Below are 27874 nucleotides of genomic sequence, written 5' to 3'. Positions count from 1 at the left end.
GAAAAATGACTTACGCATATCAAGAATACATCGTGTTAAATGATCAAAGCGCAAAAGAAAAGTAGCTTTATCATTTTCCGAACAAATTAGATTGGATGCTAGTTGCGGCACATATTTTCTTTAGGCTTATTGCAGAAAGTATGGATTTCCTTATTACAGCTTTCCGCTGTGTCACGGGCACAGAGAAACGAGGAAATACTGCATAATTACGAAAGATTGACAAAGTAGATAATCGAAGTGGGTGTGTGAGCAACTTATCATGTCTGAATATTAGTCTGGGATTTCCGCTTTTTGATAGAACCCTGATTTCCTTCAAGTCCCTTGTGTTCTTTCCGAAAGGTTGAGAGGTAAGGAGTTAACGATGAGAAGATGACAACGATACCTTGGAAACCGTTGCCATGGGAGCAACACCAACATTTAAGTCCACAACATAAGGGTAAAACTTTGTGGTAAAAGCTTTTTAGCTGGAAGGGTGTATTTCAATAGTTGAGTCGACATGTTGGTATTTCGAAATTCTATCCACTGGTTGATTAAAAGTATCGCCTTTTTTTATACAATTCCTTAATTAAACTTTCTTAAAGGTTTTGTTTTTAAATAAGAGTGATATCGTTTGCTTACTCATCAATTTTAATTCACAAGCTTTTTCACATTAGATTGACACAGATGTGAAACAAGATTGGGCTCTTCCAGAAAAAAATTTTACATGGGGGGTGGAGGATATTTTGTCCGGGGGGTAGCAAAAAATCATCAAAATTTGCCTTGTCCGGGGGGTAAATTTGCTCTGTCCGGGGGTAATTTGGGGTGTCCAGGGGGTCAGCAGATGCTTGTCCGGGGGGGGGGGGGTAAAACCTATTGTCCGGGGGGCCAAAAGTCACCCTGTTCGGGGGGTAAACCACTAAAAATTGTTATATCCTCCACCCCCCATGTACCATTTTTTTCTGGAAGAGCCCATTGGTCAGAAAGAAGAAAAGAAAAACGTTTTTTGCTTATATCAGCACACTATCAGACAGACAATGTCCTAATATGAAATATGTGTCTGATATGAAACGAGAACATTTATGTAAAAATAAAACCTTTAACTAACGGTCCAAATAAATTACACATTTTTTTTCTTAAAAAAATGAAAGGGGGAAAAACTTCAAAAGCAGTCTGAAAATATTGCTAGAAATGGAAAAAACTGAAGTGAGTTTTCTACAGATAAAATGTTTTTTATCGATGAAAAAAAGAAAAAACATTTTAATGAGTTTAACATAATAAATTAACATTATATTTATAGCATATAATTTTTCTTCATAACTTACAAAAAATCTCTAATTCTCTTGGTTTCTGATATACATATAGTTTACAAGTAAATATTATTTTTCCACCCAAACGATTTTTTCTCTAAATATCATTCGCCAGGGTTAAAAATTCAAAAACAAAAAAATATTGGGTTAAAAGTTAGAAAACTAAAAGAAATTCTAAAATTATTCATTTTTCATCAAAATAAAAAAAGCTCTTTCTGGGAACTGTGTTTCTGTTAAGAATATCGTGATACGACCACTTTCAAAAAGCTTGCTTAACTTTTATAAATCTGGTCTCAAAATTATAATTAAGCCAAATAAACTCACTAGTGCTCAGGAATAGGACTTAAAAAGGTTGAGTAGATTTTTTAGCATAGTCCGTTAGAACGGTAACACTTGTCACTTGTTGACAGTCTAAGTACTTGTTGGATGTCTTCTTTGTTTTTTTAACATTATGATTTTTTAACTGTTCAACAGAAATTTGTTTAGGACCAGTGCAGATACTGTCGTCTAAAATAAAGACCAATAAGGGTCTAAAATCAGACGACCAACTGGACATCGACTGGCGCTGGATTCCAACTACATTAACACTAAGGGTCATCTATCATTTGCATCTATACATAACCAGTTTCTCTTCACACTGCTGACAATCCATTTGGAATTCAACCAAAGAACAATTACATGCTTTAGTTCTCGTCACCTGGTACTCTTGATGTCCTCTTCCACAACAGAGTTGATCACAACTGCCAACGCCGTTCCCGCAACGGTTACAAAAACGTCCTTTCGTACCCAGACTCCCAGTACTGGTATCATAATTACAATAGTTCGGTGAATTTAACAAGTATATTAAATCGTCTTTGGCGGGCGTTGCTGAACGCTCGACCGTGACAAGCGGCCGCGTACCGTCACGTTTGGCACGTTTAGATGCTTGTACTTTTTGTGCGTTGTCGTATCTATGACGTAGCCACTTTGTACTGACGTCTAATTGTTTCATTCGTTGGAAACATAACCGGGCGTTGCAAGCTCCAGATAGACCGACACATTTGCAGATTTTTCGCATGTTCACTCTGACAGCCTAAGGAAATAAAAATGAGCTTGATTAGAAAATTATAATGAACAAAAATCTACTATATTATTGAAGGTCCAATTTTAAAGAATTTTATAGATGATCCTGTAATAAATAGGCTTGTGCAAATATGTAAAAAGATTGAATGGAACTAGCGCATGACATTCTAAATCTAATCTTCCTGGTAGATTTTAGTGAAATTTTGTAAAGTTTAATTGAAGAACGAATCACATAGATCATCATGAAAATCACTTAGAATCACTTTTTGCAAATATTAAGTTTATGAGTGTGAGGCAGAGATGAGGCAGAATATCTAAATCTTGACTTCAATACTGAATGGACAGGTGCCTATAAATATTCAAAAATCTTAGAATGGAGATAATTAATGATAATTTGTGCCTGTGACTCAAACCTAGTTTAACGCTTAGGCTTGGGAAAGGTCACTGAAACAAAACAAAATCCATTTCTTTACACTGAAATTCTTGCTCCGCGGTACATTTTGTACTAGCGTCAATGCAACGACTTCGAAAAATTAAGCCCCCACAAAATCGAAGTCGCCGCACGCTTGTTAGGCCTGTAGATTTAGAACGCCATGGAACTAGCTTATTACATTTTCCACCGTTTGTCGTTATGACTATACCGGTTTACTTAGCCTCGATAATAAGAAAAAATTGCAAATATTTCAAGAAAACGTAGAACGCGAACATAGCATGAATTTACGAGGTGGCTAGTAGACCACAAGTCATCATACTTCATTAACAATCACAATAGACGCAGCGCAACCGGCCGACCGATCAAATAAGTACAGAAATGTGAGCTTTATTACAAAAAAAATGAATGATGATGAAAATCGTTCAAAGCTCATCAACTAAACAATGTGTTAGCTTACGATCAAATTATCAAGGACAGAAAACAGAAAAAAACTTTCAACATTTTTTTAAAAATTCCTTTCAAGAAATCTCCTTAGGGTACTTGCTAAACGTGTACCTCGTCAATTAATTCGCTTGATTATGATTTAGATAGCATACCACGAAATAATTGGGAGAATTTATACGATAGTAGTCAGTAAAAAAAGCTATCGGAAGAATGAAATCACAATATTCATTACGTAAAGTTTTCTACGGAAACACGCCGGTTTCTGCCAGAAGTGGCAAATTTTAAGCAATAGACCTTTTCATAAATTACGTCACGAACATCACTTGCCTCGTATTCAAACAATTGCCATGGTGATTATGTTCCATGAGAAATTAATTGTTTTTTTTAAAGAATAAAATCCGCTGGGAGTTAATCACCATGGCAATAATTCTAAAACGAGGCAAGTGATGTTTGTGACGTAATTTATGAAAAGGTCTATTTTCCTCAAATTTAAATTTGCCACTACTGGCAAAAACCAGGGTTTCTTGAATATCCTGAATAAATAAAATTTTTCAATGTCTTACCATTCTGCCAACAGCAGCATTGTGTTCATTCATTTTCATTTCTTTCTCGTTCGCTTTCAAACCTTGAATCCATGTCGTCATCATTTTCTGCGCTTGAATTTCTCCTTTCACAACGTCTGCATTGCAATCATGTACACTGACGTATTCTTCTGGGTGTCTCGGCCGCCGTGAGTTTATCTTGATACAATCATCACGTGATACTCTGACGCGGTCTCTTTTCCCGCTATCGTATTGGTTAGTCACATGTTCAACAATACCCGCTGATGTCATTGCAATCATAATGGCGGATTCACGAGATGCTGGAAATGTGGTGAAAAAAAATGTACAAGAATGAACCTTTTTGGAATAAGAGTCTTTCGTTATTCTAGGAATCACGAAAGAAACCAGGTTTCATATATAGCATAACCTTATTTTTTTAAATAATCAATACATACAATGCAGTTTTCCAGTACCGGAAGCCCGCAAAAGGAGCATGAAAAAGCTCCGATTGTAAATGTTTAGTAAGTTATTTAGAAAACAGGCAAATGGCTTATTGGCAGATTGTACCAAAATAGCGGAATGAAAAATTAAAGAAGCATTCTATTCGCCATGATCAAAAGCTTCTATATAAAGAAAATCAATCAATCAGATAGAGCTAAATTTAGCAATCGTAAGGACCAATTAAGCTTGACTAATTTGTTTAATAAAGATAACCAATCAATCTTAAATCGCGAACGAATCTCACTTATAATTTTTTATCATCAAGCACCCTAAAGTGTACAGCAGCCATTTTTTTATACAATTATATATAGCAAAACCAAGTGCCGCAAGCATAACCAAAAAACCGCAAAGATATTACGCATTAATAATAGCTCAACCAAAATACCGGATCATTTTCAAAATGAAATAATTAACGAAGAATTCTCTTCTACTTCCTGTTGATATAAAAAAAGTTTCCAAAGTGAGTTTGGACGGGATGCTCTTTCTGTGGTTTTCCAGGTTTGTCTTGTGGTTTGCAAAGAGTGTTATATTGATACCGAAATAGTGACCGCGTTTTGTTGTTTCCTTTTATTTCCAGATACCTCTTCCAAAAGATGAGCAAAAAGATGTAAGATCAGAAGAAATGCAAGTGAAAATATATTGCAAGATTACAGAATATTTAAAAAGATCTGAATGGAATACACCTTTTCCACCGTAGCTGCCAATTGCCGTGCGGGCATTTTTTTTCCCGCTTTATCCCACTAAAACCGTCTTAGTCTTTTTTTCGCACCTGTAGACAATAAATAGAAAAATGTGTCAAAAAGGATCGAGTTTAGGGGGATAATTAAATAATTAAGTGGCACGCGCCTAACCGCGCGACTACGGTCGAAAAGGTGTATAATTCAAATTTCGAAGAGCAGTTTCTAACAAACAGATTAGATTCAGTAACTAAGTGCCTAGACACCTAGATACCACAATGAAAAGGAGTGATTAAGATCATTGGACCTTTGTTAATTCGATCATAGATTGATGACACCACGCCTTGAAGAACTGTCGTCGAAACATAATCCCTTGACAAGGATGCCATGAAATATACACTGGTCAAGATTATATCAGATCATCTGAGGGGACGAACTTTTTACATAATATTGTTCAGGTCAGAGCCCTACAGTTCTAAAACTAATTTTCAAAAGTCTTCGTCAGTGTGTCCGATATCGAGTTTAAAACTCAGCATGTCCCCCATAACTCGGCATATCCCTCATAACTTATCACAAGACAATCCATTCATTCGTCACCACGCGTTATGAAAATAAACATTCCTATCTCAATTAGGGATTAAATGATTACGTTAATCTAATTATTGACAAACAATTTAGATAGCTTAGTACACCTTTTACCGAGCGTCTCCAAACTTAAAACCTCTCTTAACAACACCAAAAGAAGAAGAAAAAGAGAAAGCATGCTGACATGGGCAATTTTGTGAATGATGAAATCAATTTCGCCTACGTCTCACCGCTGTTTTATGGACATAATCAATCAAGACGCTCCAATGACGTTACAAAAGCCGAAGTAAAAATAGATGAATAGATTCAAATCTTCCCAGGTGGTGTCATATCAATGATTAAAGCCCGAAGAGCTAGAAGTGAACCTCCTAGGTAGAATTTGAAGCCATTAAATCCTACCTAAGTTGCGGCCTATCGCGGTCCACGTAGATTTCACACAAATGCCGGATTGAAAGTAAATATTTACTGCCAGATTTAAAAAATGTACCACTCGAAAACAAAGAGATCGCTAGATTCAATCCATCATAAAAAATACGGCTTACATTTTAAAGGCTTCACTTTTTCTTGCCTCAGAAAGGTTAAGGATTCGCTTCTAGTGGTCAAATTTCTAGCTCTTTGGGCTTCTATTTCATTGGGTCATACTACAAAGATTAAGCGATAGATACAGACTGGGAACATATCTCAAACAAATAAAGTTAAATGAGTGGTCAAATTTCTAACTGTTGAAAGTCAACGGCTCTTCCCGAGACTGCAGTCCATGTAAAAGAATTGACGTGAAGAAGAATTGTCTCAAAAATTCAAGACTTTTTGCTTATTTTCTACTATTATGTCTGAATTAATCGTCTAGCTATGCTGAGTGTAGCATGAATTCGGTATGACACAAAGAGACCATTATATGTAAAGAGTGATATAGTAGGTTGAAAATAACGGTGTTTGAAACATTGAATAAACTCTCACCCCACCTTTTATAGGATGACAAGAAAATTAGATATGACCTCCTTTCCAATTAATGATGCTTATGGAATGATACTGTCTATATAGAGCATTGTGAAAAAGGTTAACTCGGTTCATTATCCACTCTTGAACACGTTTTTAAATGCTAGAAGATCTCTTGACATTTTTCACAAATTGAAGCTCCTGAGCTGCAGGTTTGGACAACTAGCCTGGGGTAAAAAGCGCATAAAAACTCATCGGTGAAAATTTATATGAAATGCCAGTTCCTTTACCTGTACTGCTAATAATCAAACGATCTTAAAATACAAATATCTTCTTGGCATTCTTTTAAAAGAAAACTGCATACAGTTGGTAGTTCAGTGGCGGGCGGGCGCGCGTTCTATATTTATCTTGACATGAAGGAGAAATGATGATTGCTTCCGGAAAGCAAACGATTCAATTCGGAATCCGTGAGATCAAAGAGTAAGAGGGACTTGTTGTAGTAGTATGTTAGTGATGAGAGGATAAAGAAAAGTTAGACGTATTATTTTATTATAATACGTTTTAGATCTGTTTACGTAAGTTATGGAAGAGTGCTTATTTATCTTAAGGAAGGTTGTATGATACAACGATTGAAAAAAAATGTCTGAAAAACATGATGTGTGTTAGAAGAATTTGAGATTACATATTTTCCAACTCAGTCAATATAATTGCAGAAATCAAATCTATTTTCCATTATATCTAAGACAAATCTCACATGAAGGTCCGAAATGTTTGACCGAAATCCATCTAAACAATGTGTACAAAGGAATGAAGGTCAATTTTCATGCAACTGCTAAATGGTAATAGCCGACGACAAAAATCAGACATTGAAAATAACGTAGAAACTGCGCTTGTAAACAAAAAATGATATATAAGTATAGATTGAGAAGAAAAAAAATCCAACATAAATTTTTCTAGCCTACATAAATCATTACTTGACTAGAAAGTTGCGTGATAACCCATTTTCCCCGATCACGCGACAGACGTAAAATCGGATTTTGGAAGAAAATTATAGATGTTAAAATAAGAAGATTTCTCAAGGAATTAAATTGAATAAAGATTCGGTACCTCTCGCCATTCCAGTGCCAAAAAGTTTGAATCCATGGTCCTCATCTGTCGTACAATTCCATCGATGGCATTTGAAATTCTCTTTACAATGCTCCAATCCTCTCTTAAAACCTTCTACGCCGTGTAAAAATGGTATGGGTGCACCGCGGCATAAATCCATGAATTGTGTGTTCTTTTCCATGCCATATTTTTTGAGTTCATTTTCGCAAAAGATATCAGCGATCTCTTTTGCCACCATTGTTCTAGATGCAAATGTAACAAAAAACATGCAAGTATAACTGAGAAAGACCAAGGAGAAAGAATACATTTCGTGTGATGTCAATACACTTCTCGTGATGCGCGGCCGACCTCCAATTTCACCCCTCTGACGCTTTAGGAGGTATTCTTTTTTTTACTCGATTATGCAAATCCTTTTCTTTCTTCTTTCCGAAACCAATAAAAAGTTTTTCCAATGCTACTCTTCCTTTTATATATACACAAATCAAAATTCCTTTTTCTTTTGATTGTCGTATACAACAAAAGAATTGTCTCTTTTTTCTTTCTTTTCTATCTTTTTTAATAATCGCCAAGCCGTTGCTGACCGTCCAGCGTCAACTCTAATGAAGTACTAAATCCAGTTATCGAATAAGAGTAAAAAAAAATCAGCGCGACCGAACGATAAAATAAAATCAGTTCTCCGATCAGAAGCAAAAGAGCAAATGTTTAAAACTGGATTACAGCAGCTAGAAATCAAATAAATTAGTGCTTAACTCTACGAGACATGAAAATGATTTTTTCCTAATTAAAGATAATTAGCCAATCTTTTATAAGCAACTGGTTTTATAATAGTCCTTCGTAAATTTTATAACGATTGGAGTATTTAAAAACTGGAATTTTAAGTAGCTTACAAAGTGATAAAATCTCCCGAAAAATTAGAGGTCGGCCTGATATTACGTGCGCTTTGAAAAGTTTTAAAAAGTTATCAACAGTCAATTAGATGGACATAAAATAGAAATTGACTCTTTCCAGATGCGTCAAAATGAAAAATCAGGGTATAAAAATCATTCTAAATACGTCAGAGAAAAAAAGTAAGAAAATTAAAAAAATATTTCTCGAGGTTTTGGAAATACTTACGGTAAACTTTCGACGTTGAAGCCGTATGAAAATGAAGAGGTCGCCGAAACAAGAATATAAACAAGCGAAAACGTAAACCACATCTCGGAATGAAAACCGAAAAAATAAAACTTAAAATTGACCAAATACTACATCCTTGGAAAATGATACTTCCAATCAACGAACCGTTGATATATAAGGTCTTCTTCGCTCAAAACCAACAAAGGGTCCTCTCTATTCAAGAACAAAAATTATTTGTGATCTAAGTCTCTTCAAATGCACTCGTTCTCACAATCAACTATACAGGATGGCTGATCGCCTTCATCTATTGATTGATTGATTTATTTTTGTTATTTGTGTGCGGATAATTTTTTCAGAATGTGGATAATCAACAATCGGGTCGCGCTTCTTGTAAATCCCTTTATTTGCAAAAAACGGCAGGATATTTCCTTTAAGCTTCTATAACAATCCTTTTTTTATCTCCTCTATATATGACTCCAAGAGTTCCAAGATTTTTCAATCGATGATGGATGACAATGTCTTTTCAAGAATTTTTTTTCGTCAACAAATTAAGAAAACACACTCACAAACAAAACACCGACAATCCTCGTATATCACATAAAAACAACAAGGTTGATTTTACCATCTAATAAAACGGAGAATCTCATCCACGGTGGTCCGATATCGTCACTGCGGCCCGAACTTTCGTTAGTCCAAAAGTAAAAAAAGTCATTCGATAAAAAATACAATACTAAACGTTACGATAAAAATATTGTTCGGTTCTACCTATATCCCTTTGACTGATACTCTCTCGTGTACATCAACACAGAAATTACCTCTGATAGATAGGTGCTAAATAATGGCAATGAAATTAAAACCCCTGTGTGACATTAAAGAAGGCTATTATTTCTCATCCCTTTGGGGTGACTATCCTTTTTTCTCGAATCTAGCCGACAAAAAAGTGACGTCTTTTGAATAAAGTTACAAAGTTGGGACATTTTATGGACATTTTATGGACGTTTCAAAAAGGCACGCTGGACTGGTGACCACAAATTTAATTCACATAATTTTTTTTTCTTTCTTCTTTCATTCTTTCAAATATATCATGTCTATTGTACATTAGAATGGGATTTTTTATATTTTTCTAATACGTTCATCAAATTTGTGCTATACTAATTAGCTTGAAGAGTCGGTACAATTAAGCCTCTTGTCTTTTCGTTCTTTATTGTGATTTGACTTTGATACAGATTGCAAATACCGCTTAGTCTAGTTCAATTTTCATGAACCTCTAGCTTGACTCTGTACACCTCGCTCACATTTGGAGCCTTCTTGGTTGAATAGATTAAAGTTCTTAGAAACACTTTTCAAAAATTAAAAAGTAAAATTATATCCTAAAGTCCAAATTCAAAAGTTGGTAAAGTTTTTCCAGTACGATCTAGCTTTTTTTTTTAATGTGAGAAGGATATATCATAATAAGTTATCACTTGTTAAGCAGACTACATAACAAGACATGGATCAATTGTTACAAAAAATTGTCAATGTACTGGGAATTTTTCTCCTCCGAAATATTTCAAGTATATTTCAAACCAGTCACGTGATCTCTTAATGAGCATTTAACATATGAACGTGATGCAGAGGAGGATAAAGAAACCAGGGAATAAAAAGGAGAAAATATGTCGCCCCAAAAAGGAATCACGAAGTCATGCTAATGAACAAGGAATAACTCCATCAACTAAACGTTAATCTCACCCTCTATAGTAATATTTGTAAAGACAAGGTTGTCAGAACTCAAGACTTGGTACCACACCAATATAAATTCCGTCGGTTTGAAGAGTCATCAATTTATCTTTCGGAAACCATGTAAAATATTGACCAAATATCACATACATTTTCATTGTAAGGAAGTCATTTTGATTTTACCGTTCTCCAGCCGGCAATCGATTTTATTATCTTTTAAGAATTCATTTGAAGCTAGTCCCTGTTGTTGTAAAGTCTCAATGTATTGTTGGTTGGCTTGGTTTTCGTAACACACATTCTTGATCCCGAATATAGCCCATTGCATAATAACTGTAGTGAAGGAATAAGAAACAAATCAATCCACCCAATTCAGAGTAATTCTCACTAAGAAGTAGGTCAACTTGTTTCAATACACATATAACACGTTGAATGAATGTGATAGTGAACATTACATAAACGCTGAGACAACGTTGTTTGCAAAATAGGGTGTGCTGTAGAAATCGTTGAACAATTACTGCAGTCAACAAGTTAAGTCAGCAGCCCTTGCCGACCGACAGGGGTGTACCGCTGAGGTTCGAAAAATGGACCCTAGCTACGAGACTCCTTCGTTTTGAATTTTGGCAAAGTTTGTGAAAAAGTGACCCTGAATGGGACTGAAATTCTAAAATTTTCTCCGAAATTTACCACTTTTTCCACAAATTCCCCCAAAAAGGTGCCCTACGAGGGACCGATTTTTCTTTTTTGGTGATTTTGCGACCCTACCTAGGACTCATGGAGATAACCAGGGTCACGTCCCCGTATCCCTTCTTGCCCAAGTACTCCCCCTCCGGGGCTAGCAGCAGTTAATTTCGAACAAAATGTGTCCCTCTTTAGTGAATAAAAGATTTTACACAATTTTGACGAAAATGCAACTATGATTTCCCACGGTTGGAACCGTCATCTTTTTATAAAGGAGAAATTTCAAACTGTGTTAGGGGGGGGGGGTGTAAAAAAATAGATACATGGATTTGAGTCATCAATATTGCATGCATTCAAAAGCACTTCGATGCCACCGGCGTTTCGTATCTGAAGTGAGGAAGGAAGTGAGAATTATTGAAGACATATTGAAAAGAAATGTCGTGAAGAGATCACACTGAAGTGTTCGGACTGAAAAGAATCAAAATATTTTTGGGCAATTTCGGGATACAGTTGACGCTCTCCAATTCGATTTTCAAGGGGAATCGGATTTTTGAGGGGAATCGGATTTTCATCGAAAAAGAGAGCGTATCGAATAGTAGAGCGTCATTTATGAGAGTTTCTTGTTAACGGTGACTTTCAATATTATCGAATAATGGAGCGTATCGAATAGTAGAACGTTGAATTAGAGAGCGTCATCTGTATTTGGAATGTTAAGGATTTTCTACTACTTTTAATTTAGTATTTTAAATGATTTCGATTATCTAATAGTTCACTCTACTGAAGCAAGTTTTAGAAAGTGGAAGCTTTGGTCAGCATTGATATTCCCTTCAGTAAGAATGCCTAGAATAAAGTTTATAGAAAATGAGGTGAAAAATATGAGCGTGTGAAAATATAAGTACTGCACCACAAAAGAATGAATGGAAGGCGAACTTTGATCAACACTCCATTAAAATAAGTTCAGGAGAGGAAATTTGATCAGAAACTATATTCAAAATATGTCCAGCATAAAAGTTGACCAGAGATTGAACATTGATTTGAAAATCGTTTAAAAAAGAACCTTCAATGATAATGCAGTTGAGTCTCTATAACTCGAACACTCAGAAAACTTGAGACACTCGAGCATATAGAGGTTCGAGTTAAAGTGACCCTACTATAATTGACAATTTTTAGGTGGAGATCTCAATTGCTTTTTAAAACAAAAAATTCAAGTTGCTGAATTTGTTACAAAGTTATTTCTTTAAATTCGATGCCGAACCCAAGGGTTTTATAAGGTCTATTGGGCTAAGAAGATGTAAGAATTGGTAATGGTTTACCGAATAGATCTGCAAGCTGTCTAGTGGGGTCGTTTAGCATGATTTTAACGGGAAAAAAAAAAAGATCTAGCTGAAACTTTCTCCAGACCTTCTCTATAGGATGGTTATGCCTAAGGAAAAAATCCCCTAAAATCCCACTGGTGGGACATCCCTTTTTTGGGACATTTCTTTTTACCCCAGGCAAAACCCTAAGGGCGAAATTTTTTGAAAGTTTCAAACTCATTTTCAGACATTATCAGAAGATGCTATTTATGGTCAATTTTAGACAAAAATGTGGCGAAAAGTGGAACTTGCGCATGAAATATCTTGAGTTAGGTAAGGAAATCGGCTATAACCGTTTAAAAGTCTTCTATATAGTTTTTCGAGAGCTTTCGAATGGTATACATGATATTGTCTGAAAATAAGTTTGAAATTTTCAAAAAATTTCGCCCTTAGGATTTTGCCTGGGGAAAATAGAAAATGCCCAAAAAAGGAATGTTCCACCAGTGGGATTTTAGGGGATTTTTTCCTGAGGTATAAGCATCCTATAGAGAAGGTCTGGAGAAAGTTTCAGCTAGATCTTATTTTTTTCCTACAAACAGCCTGTATTTTTGTAACACAACCACACTAGTCTACAAATGAAGAAGAGGAAGCTATAAGAATAATCACTTCGTATTTTTTTCATTAACCCTCCAACCCTGAAATTAGCGAAACCTTTTTACTTTTATCTCCTAAAGTAAAAGCTTTTTAGATAATCTAACCATGATAAATGGTAGCCCTCGACCCAGTATAAATAGGGTATAGTATAAGGGGTGGCCAAAACCAAAATTTTCAGTAATTGAGCTAGAATGCTAAGCAACCTCAGCCCTGAGCCGAAAATTGGAGTTGCTTATAAAAAAAATTGTGTTATAAAGATGTACAGGTGAAATACAAAAGGTCCAAATCAAATGAAATGATTGATTGGGCATGGATGAGAAAATCTATCTGTCTGATCACGTTAAGTTCTTTCGGTTTTGAAGATACCGTTAAGACCCTGTTTTAATTTGTCTTTTTCTCTCAGAAAGTTTAATCTTCGTTAAAAGATTATGATTAATGTAGTATCTCTTCTCGAATCACTTTAGTTTACGAGCATAGATTATGGTTATGTTGCTGTGACATCCCAGCTGGCACACAACGTTTTTTCGACGTTTATCCAACGTTCACAACGTCCATATAACGTTAGGTGAACGTTGAAACAACGTTGTGTGTCAGTTAAGATTCTTCTAGTTGGATAATATCATTCTTTAAAGAACCTCTTACCAAACTAAGGACAAACATAAATACTTAATCTTTCAAAATTTCAAATTATTTTTACCGATAGAAAAAAAAGAGTTTCTTGGTGGTAGGGCTTAGAAGATTTCCTACATCAAATCTATTAAGAGTAATTATACATAATAGCGGAAGTGTGCTTGCATGAGTCTAGTTTATTTATATCTTCATCGAGGGAGTACTACACACAATAACAAAGAACTTATCTAGATTACGAAACGTCATCTTGTCGTGCCGAAAAAGTCTCTGATGCGGGAAATTCAAAATCATAACAAACAAGAATGCCAAAAGGCTAATTAGTTGTCCGCAGAGAGAATAATACTCGTCTTGTAAGAATAAACAAGATGCGATAATGATTTACGTCACTGCAAGGTTTACTTTCGATTGCTCCAAAGATTAATGGGGGGGAAACATTTTGAAAAATTAAGACTTAAACAATGTCAAAAATTTTCGATTAATGCAACACTAAACCTAAAAGTTTAATGTTTTTCAAATTATTTTATCAATTTAAAGAAATGCTTGTCACGTTCTTATAAACAATTTGATAATTAGAAAATTACTTTATAACGACTTAAGGTTCTTTGACAATTAAACGAAAGCTTATGATATGATGGAACGAAGAAGCAAGCATATAAAAGCTTTATCTTCCGGAATTTTAAGCCAAATCTTTTATAATTCTTTCATTACCGCAGGCGGCCTTAAGGAGTGCAAGTAAAAGCCAACTACAGGAAACAGCTTCAGGATCTTAATACTTATCTTTATCAGACTTTAATGGAAAGCCGTTGGCTTTGACTGGCTTTATAAGGACGTAAACAAAGTCTTTATAATGAATTTATTTAAATATGAATGTTTCTGGGTTTCCTTATTATCTGTATGGTGGAGATAATAATTAATTTGTTTACATTCAAAGGGAATGATTGACGATATCTTGCTGATTATGGTGGGGGAACGACGTGTGCTAGAGGGAGGGACACTTTTGAAAACTTTGATTTTAATCAGGAAAAAGGCCTGACGAGAAGCTGTCACAATGGAGTTCTCACACTGACTCACACTTGAGCCTAATTTATTACTAAGGTAACACAAACAGAATGACATCAAAGGATTGACGTCACACTACTAATTAAAATGGTGTGCAATAATATGACGTAATCTTAAGATAAAAGGGTTTAAAACGAAAAGGGGTATGTTTAATTACCTGATTCTGAATGTTTAGGTTTTTGTATGCCATGTTTGAAATGACTCGCACTAAATCCTTTTCGAATGTCACAAAAGGGTGTTCTTTAGGTAATTGCTCTTTTGACTCCTCATTCTTCTTCCCCTCATTTGCAATTTGTTTCTGTTTGAGCATGGCTGAAAAAGATAAAAAGGAAAATATGGGAATATCAAAAAATAAATCCAAGATAAATGTAGGATTTCCAAAGTTTTCCAAAATTAGAGATGGTAGCTATAATCAGTACCAAAATATATTGACAATTTTAGGTATGTATCTTATCGTTTTTCAGAATTTAAAGCTCGGGCGAGAATTGCAATTTCAGTACTTCCACTTTGTAACATTGGATTTTTCGAGTTGGGAGGGATTAAGTGGTTACCAGGCTATATTCTCAGCCATATTGGAACATTTTTGAAAATTTAGATCCTAAGTCTCAAGTGTAATGTTAAAGCTCAGCGTTAAAACTATACTTTCCAACCGTACTTTAAAGCACTTAAAAACCACATACGGTTTCAAAGTTTTGAGGGAATTCCTCATTTTTGCCATATATCATGATGGTGATTGTAGCAAAAAATAACGTCCCTTCTTAAATTGAATGCCCCCTACATAAAATATCCCGAAGTTTTCTTATCTTATTGCGAAAAAGAGATACTACAACCTTATCATAATAAAATTTGCTAACAATTAATTGTAATCCAATAAAAACTCAAATGAACAATTAACATTGAAGTTTAATGGATCATGAATCAACTTGTTAATTACCGTTATCAAGAAATACATTACACCTGTAATTATGAGTATTTAATTGAAACGAAAATTGAGGTATTGATAAGGTCTCACAGTGGGCATTGTTACAGTATGACTGGGTGAATTTTTTTAAATGTTAGGTTTCAATTAAAGAGGACCCCAACGGTAAGTTTGATCACGACATCACGCAATTTTTTGTCTTCAATCACGATCACAAAAATCAGTAAAAAATTGGATAATCACGCATCCCTTTGAAAAAGTCCAAATCACGCATCAGGGCTCAAAAATCTTTCAAATCACGATCACGCTTTGACCTCTGATCACGCAATCACGAAGAAAATATTTCCAAATCACGTAATCACGTAGGAAAAGTCCCTATCACGCCATCACGAAAACCGCTTGGGAGACAGTGTGAACAGTAATATAATGTAAAGAAAAATATATGATATTCGTGGTATGCAAAATAATCACTCTTATAATTGAGAAAAACTTTATTATTTATATTCCCAAAACATCTGAACGTAAATTTAATCGTTGTTCGAAAAGAGTATGATACTTAAACGAGTCATTACTTGGATGAAAGAAAAAGTTTTTCTGTTTTATTAAAAGTATGCATATCGGACTTTATGGTAAGCTCTTGACAAGGATAATAAATATGATATGGTACATAAAAGGCCTAAGATACTTTTGAAAATTTACATTTACATATTAGTAAGATAATAAAACTTTAAGCCTATCAATCGAAATTTAGATAGAATTTTAATTGAAACTGATCTCTGATCGAGACTCAAATTGCGGTCATTTTAGAAGCTTCCATAGAAATCCAGTTAAATTTTAATCTAAGGGTTCATAAGGGGGAAATCTTAACAAGAATCATAATTAAGTTTAAAAAAGCGCGACAACTATCTGATCCCTTCAAACAGGATTATAACAAACACAGATTATATGGTCTTTGATGACTCGTGCCCATGATGTCATTATTCACAGAATGTTTTGAAATATAGAATACTCCAGAAATTGAAAGATTAAAAAACATGTTATTAAAAAGTCGAGAAAGCGTTTTTAAGGTGATTGGAGGTTCCTTGTCGATTTTTGCAATCAGTTTAGTAATATACACTAGAGTAAAAAGACTTCAGTTAACTTGAAGCCATAAAACGCTGGAAGTAACGGGTATTATAGCTGGCCTTCTATATCATAATACGCTGAAATCGGAACTCTCCAATTCTGACGCTTTTTCGCTAGCGATTTTTAAGGACGGCGATTCGTTTTCGATCGTTCAATTAGCCAATTTTCAGCCTTAAATTGAAAAGCCGTGAAAACATGTTTTTTTTCCTTTTTCTAATCTTCATTTTTGAACATTTTCATGAGCGCTTTGAAATCTGAGCACTCATTCTCTTTTTTTCTTTTTTTTTTCATTTTGTAATATCTAATTTTAAAATTTTCAAGTTACCCTCGAATGTCTGCCCACGATGGCTAGCCAAGATGACTTAACTACTTCTACAATCTCCCTCGAAATATATTGAGATTTTAGTGTATTTTAACGTTTTTCAGAATTTAAAGTTCGGGCGAGAATTGCTATTTTAGCACTTCCACTTTCTTCCATTGAATGTTTCGATTTTAGAGGGGTTTGGTGGCTTCTAGGCTATATTCCAAGCCTCATTCGAGCAAATTTGAGCTTTTAAATCCTGAGATCCTAAGCTCCTAAGTCTTAAGTCTCATGTTAAAACTCAGAGTTAAAACTCTACTTTCCAACTGTAGTTTAAGGCGCCTAAAAATCAATTGTGGTGTTCAAAATTACACCGGGAACTCCCCTTTGTCTCAAATATTTCTTGAAGGATTGTAGCATTAGAGTAATTTTACAAGATATTTTGATCGTGGTAGATTTTAGCAATGCAAGATCTTCTTTCCTTGCCACTAGATTGAAAAAATGGCAGTTTCAATTCGATTAGCTTTCAAAATAACCCTACCATTTTTTACTTTTCTTGAAAAATTAGTTTGGTGAAAGTAGCAAAAATTGCTTCAAATAATTTTCTTGAAAGATATTTAACTCATGTTATGTATTTCTTTCGTTCGAAAATATAAAAAATTGTGTTGGTCGATTTTCCTTGAAAAATACAAGAAACTAGCCGTATGCGAATACATATACATATAAAAACTCCTACAGCCATGGAAACAAACAAAATTATCATTTTCCGACATAATGTCACTTTTCAATTTCTTTCAAGGAAACAATTTGGCTTATTTCATTATTATATGATTTTTTCAAGGGCTTTAAAGGTCAATTGAACCAAATCAATTCGTTGACGATGTTAGCATCCTAGGAATTTCGAAATATAGTTATTCAGTGTATCAGTACGTGGTCGAAAATAGTTTCGTCATGGAGAAATCTTAATCCACTATTTTCTATTCCTCTTTTGAAAATAGATCCGACCTAAGAAAAGTGAAACTCTTATGATGGTGCGAATCCAATATGTACTTAGGGTTGAAACAAAATTTTTTGAAATTCTCCTTTGGTCATTATTTTTCCTGTTTCTAAAATGAATCATTTTCTAGCCCAGCATGGGCCTTAGCAGGCGGAAAGTTCAAGTACGTGACAAATTTATCGGGCTTAAAAAAATAAATACAAAATAATAAAGATTCCACTTACTAATAGCACTATTCAGCAAATTTTGATGATGTCGTACTTTTTGATATTTATCAAAACACGATGTTGTTATTGACAGTAAACGTAACACTTTTAGTAGTAAGCCAGCTTCCTAAAGATTGTTGAAATTAACAAAAAAGGTAATGTATAAGAGAAGAAACTAAACGGACAGAGTGCTAAAGGGATAATCAGATCGTTTCGAGATATTTGATCTACAGAAATTTCCAATGGTCCTGGGTTAAACCTCTAAAAATAATATAATATCTAACTTTTTTCCAAAGTTGAGATATCACAATTTGAAATCTCTTAAATAGGTCCTTACTTGGTTCTACTTTAAAATTCTATTGTGTTCTTGGTAAAAGTAAAAAATATGTAACTTGAATATCTCAACTTTGAAAAACATTTGACCAAAAAGATTTGGGAATTTAGCTTAGGACTATTAAAGGAATCTACATGCCGAATATCTCAAAACTTCTGATTATCCCTTTTAATTACATTGTTGTCAAATTTTATAAGAGGCTCGAAATTTAAGAACAAATTTGAGCCAAGAATATCTGAATTTTAAGCAAATTAGGGGATGAAAGAAGAATGATGAAACCATGTAAGAACAACGAGGATAAAGAGCCTTTACTCGTTATTATAAAATGCACGTGTATAAAAAGGATATCCAAAATGTAATTCGACCATTATGGAAACCAAGATGTGAACCTCTTCCAGCTCAGGTGAAAGAGCGGACGCCAATCTTAAGATACATGTTGATTTGGTTGAGAATTCATCACAAAGATACAACATAAATTCTTCTTCGATACCCGAAAATGTTGAATTGTCAGCTAAAAAGATAAAAAAACTTTTCAAAAACGGTTGACCTCATAAGAACAGATAATTGTGAAGCAATTGAAAGAGCAAAAGGATGAAAAGCATCATTGAAGTCACAACTGAAAATTAAATGAAATCGAAAAAGTACTATGTCAAAGACTCTTAGAAAGTCTTGCTACCCCTCCAAGACCTTTTCACACAGTTTTGTATTATTTACTAAGCAATAACATGACGATGATAGCTCAAGGGTTTAGCAAATTTCACAATGTAAAATAAAAATAAATGTGATACAAACTTGACAGTTGAACAGAAGCAAATTCCAACAGTGAACACCTTGAAAAAATAAGAAATCAAACATTTTAAATTACTTTAAAAACAGGTAAAAAGCGGACTTAAGATCCATAACCCTAACAGAAAATGAAACCAACACAGATAGATCAACAATGAAAATTAACTCCATTATCATTTAGAGTTGGAATCTCCTACCTCCCTCCCTGATCTTTAACCAAACTCCTGGAGATTTGTAACTTAATCTCAACGAAAACTTATGATTATTAAAAGTCTACATAAACCTGCTCACGGTAGTAAAGTCCCAAGTTTAAAAGACATGGTAAATAAATATTGAAAATCTACATTTCAAATAATCGAACCTCAAAGCTGGATAATCTTGTAATTCTTTATAAAACTTCATAAAAGATGGCGAAGAAATGATCCATTCCATAATCAACAACCTGACAAAAGAAGAAAATTTGATTTCATTGAGAATTATGCTGTAGCAAATATAAAACTAAATAATGCTGCTACAGTAATTTAAAAAACCTTCAAACTATTGATATGATATTTTCATTTATTAGAAGCTTATTCTTAACCTCATTGTTACCAGGATGTAAATCTTACAGAATATTAATTCAAATATGTTGCTTTCAAACGTTCATAATAAGGTATGCAAATATAAAAACTGAATTGCATCAGTAAATTGTCAATTTAGTTCTTAGTCCCTTACCCCCATTCTGCATCTTCATATTCAGTGCAATATTCAAGTATTGAAATCATAAACCAATATTCATCACTGGTATTGTAAATCTCCGTTCTTTGGGAAAGAAATATTTAAATGAAAACTATCGACTTCATTTTTACTTGGTATCTAATAGACCATGAAAAGCCTTACTTTGTCACTCCTTTTTCTTTGTCAGTGTAAATTATATCATTATTTGTTTGGTGAACAAATTAACACAAAAAGTGCCTGATACCAAAGATAGAGCTTCCACTAAAATTATAAATCATATATTTCTATGACAAGAGTTTCATGCTCTCTCTGTGTAAATCACAAAAATACAGATTCTCCTTCATTCGATTCGAAGGAGTTATAATCGAGACTTAGGAACCAAATTTACACAATGGAACATTGAAAAAGTAAGAATAACAACAAGAATAAGAAGAAATTGAGCATCAAATTAAAAAGTCACCTGCTACGAACACAATTATAGACAACCATGCAAAGAATGTCCTTCTCCTTCACACCCAAGTTTGACATCATTGAACTGCAAATAATAAGAAAGTAAATGAGGTGTTATGTAATTGATACTCAACCTATGAGAATAATAATAGTGCACATTGGTTTCAAACATTCAAACATCTTACAAGAAGAGCTTTGGGAAAGCAGTTTTCCATACAGCATCTTGACTACGTTTATTTTGAACCACAAGATTTCCAAGGAATTGGATTGATATTGATGTCAGTTTCTGGTACAAATCTGAAGAGGAATAGATAGCAGTTTAGAATTATAGTTTAAAAATATATGATTAGTCCAGAAAAGCCCCTGCAAATGAGGCATCTAAATTTAAGCCGCTCTCTTAAGTTTAAAGAATGACAATGAAAATCAAGGGGTTCACCGAAAAAGTCAGCATTTGACGTTCCTTTTGATGGTGGGAACTTAACAACATGAGAAGGCTTTTAAATGTCTAAAGAAACTCAATCTGTTGTATTCTGTGTTTCTTTAAGGAGAACAACGCGTTGATTTGCCTTGTAAATCTCAAAATCCTAGTTAAAGTAGGATTTGAAGCTTTCAATTCAATTATAAAAAACATCAAATTTGGTCAACTTGCTTTCCAATTTTTGTCTGGAAAGGCTTATAATGACGTCATCAAAAAACCTTTAACCTTCATAACCTTTGATAGCAATATATTTTGAAGGCACTTTCATCAGAATGTCATGTGCTCTTTCTGCCAGGACCACCAGATTTTGAATATTTGCAAAAAAATATTTTTTCCCTCAACCACGTGATAATGCCATTTGACAGGTGGCCAGGTGACAAGATTTACTGCTACTGTTTAAAATTAAGTTCTGAAGTACTCTTACGTTTTTATGTCCTAACAGACCTCACTACTAAACTTCTTAAAAATAATCTTAATGGACCATATCACTCAAATAACCCTGCACAACGTTTTCTGGGATTGCGTATTTTAATATGAACCTTTGTTTTTGACAGCTCTTGAAGTTTCAAGAGACATCAGTATTTCCACAAAACTGCCAAATGTTGAGAGAACATTCGCATTTCTATAAAACAAAACATAATTTCCAAAATTAACAACACTGAATACTGTTGGTTAATAGGCTTCAGAACAAAGTTAAAAAACCCCTTAAATGTTTCTTTGATAATCCAAAAATTGTTGCTTTCGTCTCATCTTTGTAAGGACGTAAGAGTAAAAAGGAAACAGAAAAGTGAAAAGACAAGCCACTAACACAATAAGGTTTTGATTTTTACAGGAATGAACACAAGAATTTCTCAAACAGCGTAAGAGCTCATATGCAAGTTTCAGGTCATCTTCATGTGTGGTTATATTTTGTAAGGCTTCATTGATACATTTGATGTCTTCTCTTGAGAATTCTTCCCTGAAAGCAAAAAAGAAAATGTTTGAATTGGCAGAGGCTGTCTATCTATGTACAAGCATTATACATTTTTACATAAGTGTTTCCGTTTCATATCAGACACATATTTCATATTAGGACAGTGTCTGCCTATTGTTATATTATGCTGATATAAGCAAAAATAAGCTTTTCTTTCCCTCTTTCAGACCAATCTTGCGCCACATCTGTGTCGATTCAATATTAAAAAGCTTTTGAATTAAAATTGATGAGTAAGCAAATGATGTCAGTCTTATTTAAAAACAAAACCTTTAATATCAAATACCAGCAATCTATTGAACTTACTCAATGCAGCTAATTTTTGCTCATATTTAATTTATCAATTTGGCTGCCAGTAATTTACATTATAAAGGATCTAATTTAAAGACTGAAAAAATTGGATTTGAAGTTAAAATGCACTCTTGATTTAAATAAAAATCTTTAATTCTACAAAAGTTATAAAAACATTGGTAATTTTGAGGTGTTTTTAGATATGCGCTTACACTTTTTGCCAGTAAAAGATTGCTAGTCCGTGTAATTTCTCCTACTCTATATTGTCCTAATAACTTTAGTGCTTTGAAAATTTGAGCCGAGGAAATATTGCACTTCATTTTAGACACCTAGAGTTTGATTTTATGGTTACCTTTCTGTGGGCGATTTCAATTTTTCAGATAATTTTGTAAATCTTTCCAAAGCATCAATACCCATTTTTTATGGTTTTCAATTCTGTTCTATCAGTTTTATTGTCCCTAAAAAATAAATAAACTGATTATGATTATTTTTATTTCAGAATTTGAAAAAAGGTACAGTTTTGCTCGTCCTTTAGTTAAAATCAAAATAATTCTCAAAATACTTATTTTTTACGCAAAAGGAATTTCAAACAAAAAAAAACAAATTTAATTTAATTTTTTATACAAAAAGAGATCTCTATGTACAAAAAAATGATTACTATATTATTATCTTTTCTTAAGCTGGATGTCCATTGGAAAAAATAAGTTTGTTGCAAATTTATCTGTAGCAAAAAATAAATCCAGACACATGTCTCGAATTGAAAACCAATTGTTTTTAATTCGAGACATGTGTCTGGATTTATTTTTTGTCAACAGGTATTTGCAACAAACCTATTTTTTTCAGTGGACACCCACAGTTTTTTATAAATGATTATTAATTATTGTCTAAGGTTTAAAAAAATTAAATGCATATGAATTTTTGCTGAAGACAGTCCATAGAATGAAGATTCCAAACCATGACTACTACAGTTTCAGGTCTTCAGTTGATTGACAGTCTAGAAAGGAAATAAAAACAAGTAAACAAGGACTCAACATCGACTCATCATCATACCTTTAAAAATGCAGCAATTATTTATTCCAGAACAAAATAACAAAACATAAAAACAGCAAAAAAAAATACTGATCGGCAATAATTACCTTATTTGCCACTTCTAAGGAATCCAGAAAAGTTTTTAATTCATTTTTATCCATTTCTAAAGTTTCTAGTTTTCTTGTTCCATCTTCAGTCTGTAATTGGAATTCAACCACTGCTATTGGTTCTCTGATGTTTGCATATTTATCACTTGACATTACCAGCTAGAAGATATAGTATAGTAAAAGTATGTTTTTTAATCATTAGGCTAACATAATTTTACTAAGGATAAAGCTGCGATCAGAATCAGTAGCCTTGAGAATATTACTATACATCAAAGGTGAAAGTTTTTGCCATTTGCATGTTGATGAACATTATTGAACAGTTTTTTTAATTATTTCTTTAAAACAAAGATTTGAGGAGAGAGTTTAGTGCAGTTTGAAAACTTAACATTGGTAAATCTTCAAGTTCAAAATGAAAACCTTTACCTTAACTCGCCAATTTATGTCTTTAAGTGAAGCACTTGAAATATTTGCAGTTTCCTGAAGCTTGATTCTATTTTCAAAGGATTGAGCCATAATTCATTCTATTTTGCCACTCGCAATCTTTTATTCTAAAATTAACAGTAGTAAAAATAACCAAGGGTACAACTGTTTTATGATTCTGGTCATATTGTATGTACTCTCAACAGGTTCCTTAAGTCAGTATGACAAAAACTCCTATATCAAAATTACGGGATTTGGAGTGCGGGTTTTACTTTCAATTTTAGTGGTTTCACTTTCCAGTATAGACCTAACTCTTCATACAAAAATTACGGGAAACGCATATTTAGACTTTTTACCCTATGCTGCACTCGAGCACTTAAGCCAAAGTCCCGCAAAGGCGGGACAAAAATCAGTTTTTTGAAGTTTGCACAGTGAAGATCTTTCAAATTCAGTATGTGAATAGAGCAGTAAAAAATACAACTTTTCTATTTTTCCATTTTTTTGCAAAAGTTCTAGGAATGAAAATAAAGGGATAATGATAATTGAATACTATCCATTGATGATCTGTGGCACTATCGTAAAGCTAGAATCGCTTCGCGTACTCAGATTGAAGTTTTTCACCCGTGCAGGAGCTCGCGGAGCGTTCTCGGCTCAATCACTGACCTATCCCTGGAGCAAGCTATAGTCGCCATCTTTGATTGGAGGTTTTTTGGAATTGGTACCCGAGATGAAGCCATTGCAGTGTTAAAAATTAACGTCTAACAGCGATACATCATCAAAAGTATCTGAGGGAAAGTAGACCTAGCGCTCTCGATGCATTTACAGTGCTATTGAGTGGGCCGCCATTAGGGTACCACTTTTCAAAAACTCCGATCAAAGATTTTGCTTTGCCAGGATTGAGAAGCTTGGTCCAGGGATATATATATATAAAGGTCAGTGGGCTCAATCCTCGGACCACTCTAAAAATGGTAGACTGAGCTGTGATAGATCATTTCGCTGGAAGTTGTTGGAATGTTTACAAGGCTCTTGACAGAAAATGGTTTGTATTATTGTCAATGATGACAGTGCGGTTATTAATCTTGTTAGATCTGACAAATTGATGTTTGTAAGTGCACTTTATAGTTTTGATTCCCATTGAATAATCATATTCTGGTTTTCATGTTATTAGATGCTGTTTTAGAGCTTTAGAGCTAGCCTGCTTTCGATAGACCTTTTATAAAAGAGGCACCCATGTTGAATAATTATGTACTCCAGCATAAAAACAATGATACAGCCATGCATAATAACTGTATCATGCATATTTTAAAAATTATGCATAGATGTATCATTGTTTTTATGCTGGAGTACATAATTATTCAACATGGCTGCCTCCTTAAAAAAAGGTCTATTTCAAGCCAACATCTTAGCAATGGGGTGCTTGACCATAGTTACAGGGGTTTGTGCAAAAAAAAAAAAACATAGAAAGTTTTCCAAATCTCCTATTTCGATTGAACCAATAAAAAATGAAGCTTTTCCATGTTTCACTTTTTTGCACTAATTCTTCAAAATTAAAATATTTAAGATTTAAAGTTCTTCTTTTATTCAATGATTTTTTAGGGCACTTTCTTGACAATCAAATCCCCGCTTTCAGTACCGTCAACTGCTCCAACTTGGGACTATCTTACGCAACATGGGAAGGCCATTCTACCACCATTTCACCAAACCTCCAAAGTCATTTGATTTGAGTTTAATGAACCGCGTATTAAAAAATAAACGATTTCTCTTTTGCACCGAGTAGGCTTTTAAATCGAAATATGAAAAAATCTGTAGTGGAACACGTGCGATTGTCCGGAACGAAGAAGACCAAATTAGTGGCAAAACGATGGAACGTTTGACGTCAATCGCGCGGCAAGTTACACACTTGCTATTTGTTAATCCCATTGGGTGGTAGGCGGTTAGGCGGCAGGCGTTCTCTAATTCTCCATTCGGCGTCCGGTCATTTAACATTTTGAATGAAAACAAAAGTCAAAAAGGGCGCGCTATCAGTGAAAGTTATTGTGGCATGTTATGACAGAAAGTATAATTGATAAACTTGGTGGAGTTATTAAAACAAATTTGTTGTCAAAGAGATTTAACAGTAAGTGAAAATACAGGCCAGATATCAACAAGTCCCATGTTGCGTACACTCGTCCCAAGTTGGGGAGCAGCCAGTATTCAGATCATTGCAGATTTCGTCTAGAACTTGGGGGCAGCACCTTTCCTTTACCGAAGGGCAGGGCAGAAATGCCTCTTACTAAGGGTAGAAAGTGCAAGATTCCAAGGCCAAGGGAAGCATCTACAAACCACCGCCAACGTCCGCCATCTTTTCTTCCGAACTGTTCTGAAAATGATTTTGACAAGATTACGGCAGCCGAAATTAATAAGTTTACGCCCAATCGACCGCCCTTTTTAATAAAACGCGGGCCTTCCGCCCTGAAAAATAACGCCATCGACACTATTGAACATCTCAATCACCACTGTACCAAAACAAAGATAATAAATTCCACATAAATACCCCTAAAAGATTTCGCACCCATTTGTTTCATCACCATTTATGCCACTTATGCCACTTATGCCACCTTTTTCCCATTTGTTTCATCAAAATGTGTTCAAAAGTGTTAAAAAATACTTACATTTTTACCACCTTAATTTACATTGGTCATTTGTGTTCTTTGTGTCAAAAGTGGAAGTTTGCCAAGCTTTTCCAAGCAAAAAGAAATTCGCATTTGTTTCTGCATTCTGGGTCAAAAGTGGAAGAATGTTATTGTAAATGGCGGCAATAATCGAATGCATAATTACGATGCGTTTCACTTTCGTTTTCTTGTTAGTTTGTTTATATTTCCGACATAATTTATGCGGCCATTACATTATTGACGTAACTAAGAGTTCGCAAAATGGTAGACTTTTGCCATTTTTAACACGGTTTCCATTTGTTTCACACGATGGTGGCATTTGGGGAAAAGATGGTAAAAATGGAAGTTTTGAGGTAAGAAACAAATGGCCCCCTTATCTCACTATCTATCTGAAAACTGGAGGAGCAGTTGATGGTAAATTGAAGATGAGTTAAAAAACCTAAGCCTTAGAATCCTGGATTGAAACAAATATATGAAGGGTGGTATTTTACAGCTGCCTGTCGTGCAAGGGAATGATTTTAATTATTTTCTTGAACCTTTTCTGTTACATGAATTATATTAGGTTTCAGTTTGTTTTTTGACTATATACTTTGTAAAACTTTTGGTTTTAATCTTTTATTTTACTCCTTTTAGGCGGTCATCGAAAAAATGCTCTGTTCGCGTTGCAACGGGTGTTAAAAATGCATGCGGGCGGACGGGTGGACGGGCGGTCAAAAACATTCCCGTCTTTTTTTATCACGCCAGTAACTCAGGGGCGGGTGGTAACGCGAGCAAAACAATTTTTCGATGGTCATCAGAGCAATTGAGAAAATGCTATACTTTAAAAGAACAAATTGCTCTAGGCTGCACACATCCCCTCTGATAAGTTTTGATATAGGGGATGCGAATCAGGCTTACAAAACCGTTCCGAACTTAGCAAAAAATCTGCTAACCAAAAAAAGAGTTGAATAATAGAGAACTTTGATTGACAGTTTGTCGTCTTTTGTTATCTTGAGAGTTTTGTTTGCTAATTCAATTAATTTCGATAAACAAAAAGAAAGAGAGGAGAAAGAGAGATTTCTAGCCATATGTTCTTTTTATTTCAATCTTTATTTGATTTCTATTTACGTCATCAAATAACTCAAACAATACACATTGAGTTTTTTGAAAAATACAAGTCGCCAAAATTCTGCAAAATACATAGCTATTCGGTAATTTTCTCGGAAGCGATATCAGAGCCCGGTTCGCATCCCCTATATCAAAACTAATTTGGGGATGCATGCAGCCTAAAATTGCTCTTCCCAGATTTTTTTCCGCATCTCCGCACCGGAAAATCAGCGGAAAATTTGATGTGGGCGGGTGACGTGAAAAGAACAATTTTTCGATGACCGCCTTA

General features: G+C 34.3%; 3 protein-coding genes across 3 annotated transcripts; all 3 read right to left on the bottom strand.

Annotated features, from left to right (window-relative positions):
• Window positions 1-1244: 1244 nt before the first annotated feature.
• Window positions 1245-10389, bottom strand: LOC136818724 (protein Wnt-2b-like). Its single transcript, XM_067074960.1, has 4 exons — window positions 8687-10389; window positions 7574-7815; window positions 3789-4087; window positions 1245-2358 (listed from the first exon to the last, which is right to left on the bottom strand). Exons 1-4 carry the CDS (start codon window positions 8767-8769, stop codon window positions 1888-1890), a joined length of 1095 nt encoding a protein of 364 aa, XP_066931061.1. The 5' UTR covers window positions 8770-10389; the 3' UTR covers window positions 1245-1887.
• Window positions 10390-10490: 101 nt separating this feature from the next.
• Window positions 10491-22779, bottom strand: LOC136818723 (ataxin-10-like). The gene is made up of 13 exons (XM_067074959.1): window positions 22645-22779; window positions 21840-21989; window positions 21571-21653; window positions 20739-20850; window positions 20564-20638; window positions 20101-20187; window positions 19748-19828; window positions 19393-19430; window positions 18990-19111; window positions 18285-18393; window positions 14876-15030; window positions 11404-11467; window positions 10491-10732 (listed from the first exon to the last, which is right to left on the bottom strand). Exons 1-13 carry the CDS (start codon window positions 22707-22709, stop codon window positions 10557-10559), a joined length of 1317 nt encoding a protein of 438 aa, XP_066931060.1. The 5' UTR covers window positions 22710-22779; the 3' UTR covers window positions 10491-10556.
• Window positions 22780-22883: 104 nt separating this feature from the next.
• LOC136818722 (COMM domain-containing protein 8-like) lies at window positions 22884-23976 on the bottom strand. Its single transcript, XM_067074958.1, has 3 exons — window positions 23852-23976; window positions 23429-23587; window positions 22884-23286 (listed from the first exon to the last, which is right to left on the bottom strand). Exons 1-3 carry the CDS (start codon window positions 23939-23941, stop codon window positions 23263-23265), a joined length of 273 nt encoding a protein of 90 aa, XP_066931059.1. The 5' UTR covers window positions 23942-23976; the 3' UTR covers window positions 22884-23262.
• Window positions 23977-27874: the final 3898 nt, after the last annotated feature.

This window comes from Clytia hemisphaerica, unplaced genomic scaffold (assembly GCF_902728285.1).
Source record: "Clytia hemisphaerica strain Z4C2 unplaced genomic scaffold, Clytia hemisphaerica genome assembly, whole genome shotgun sequence".
Taxonomy (NCBI): Eukaryota; Metazoa; Cnidaria; class Hydrozoa; order Leptothecata; family Clytiidae; genus Clytia; species Clytia hemisphaerica.
The sequence above is the reverse complement of the archived record's forward strand: the minus strand, read 5'-3'. Positions and strand labels throughout refer to the sequence as shown.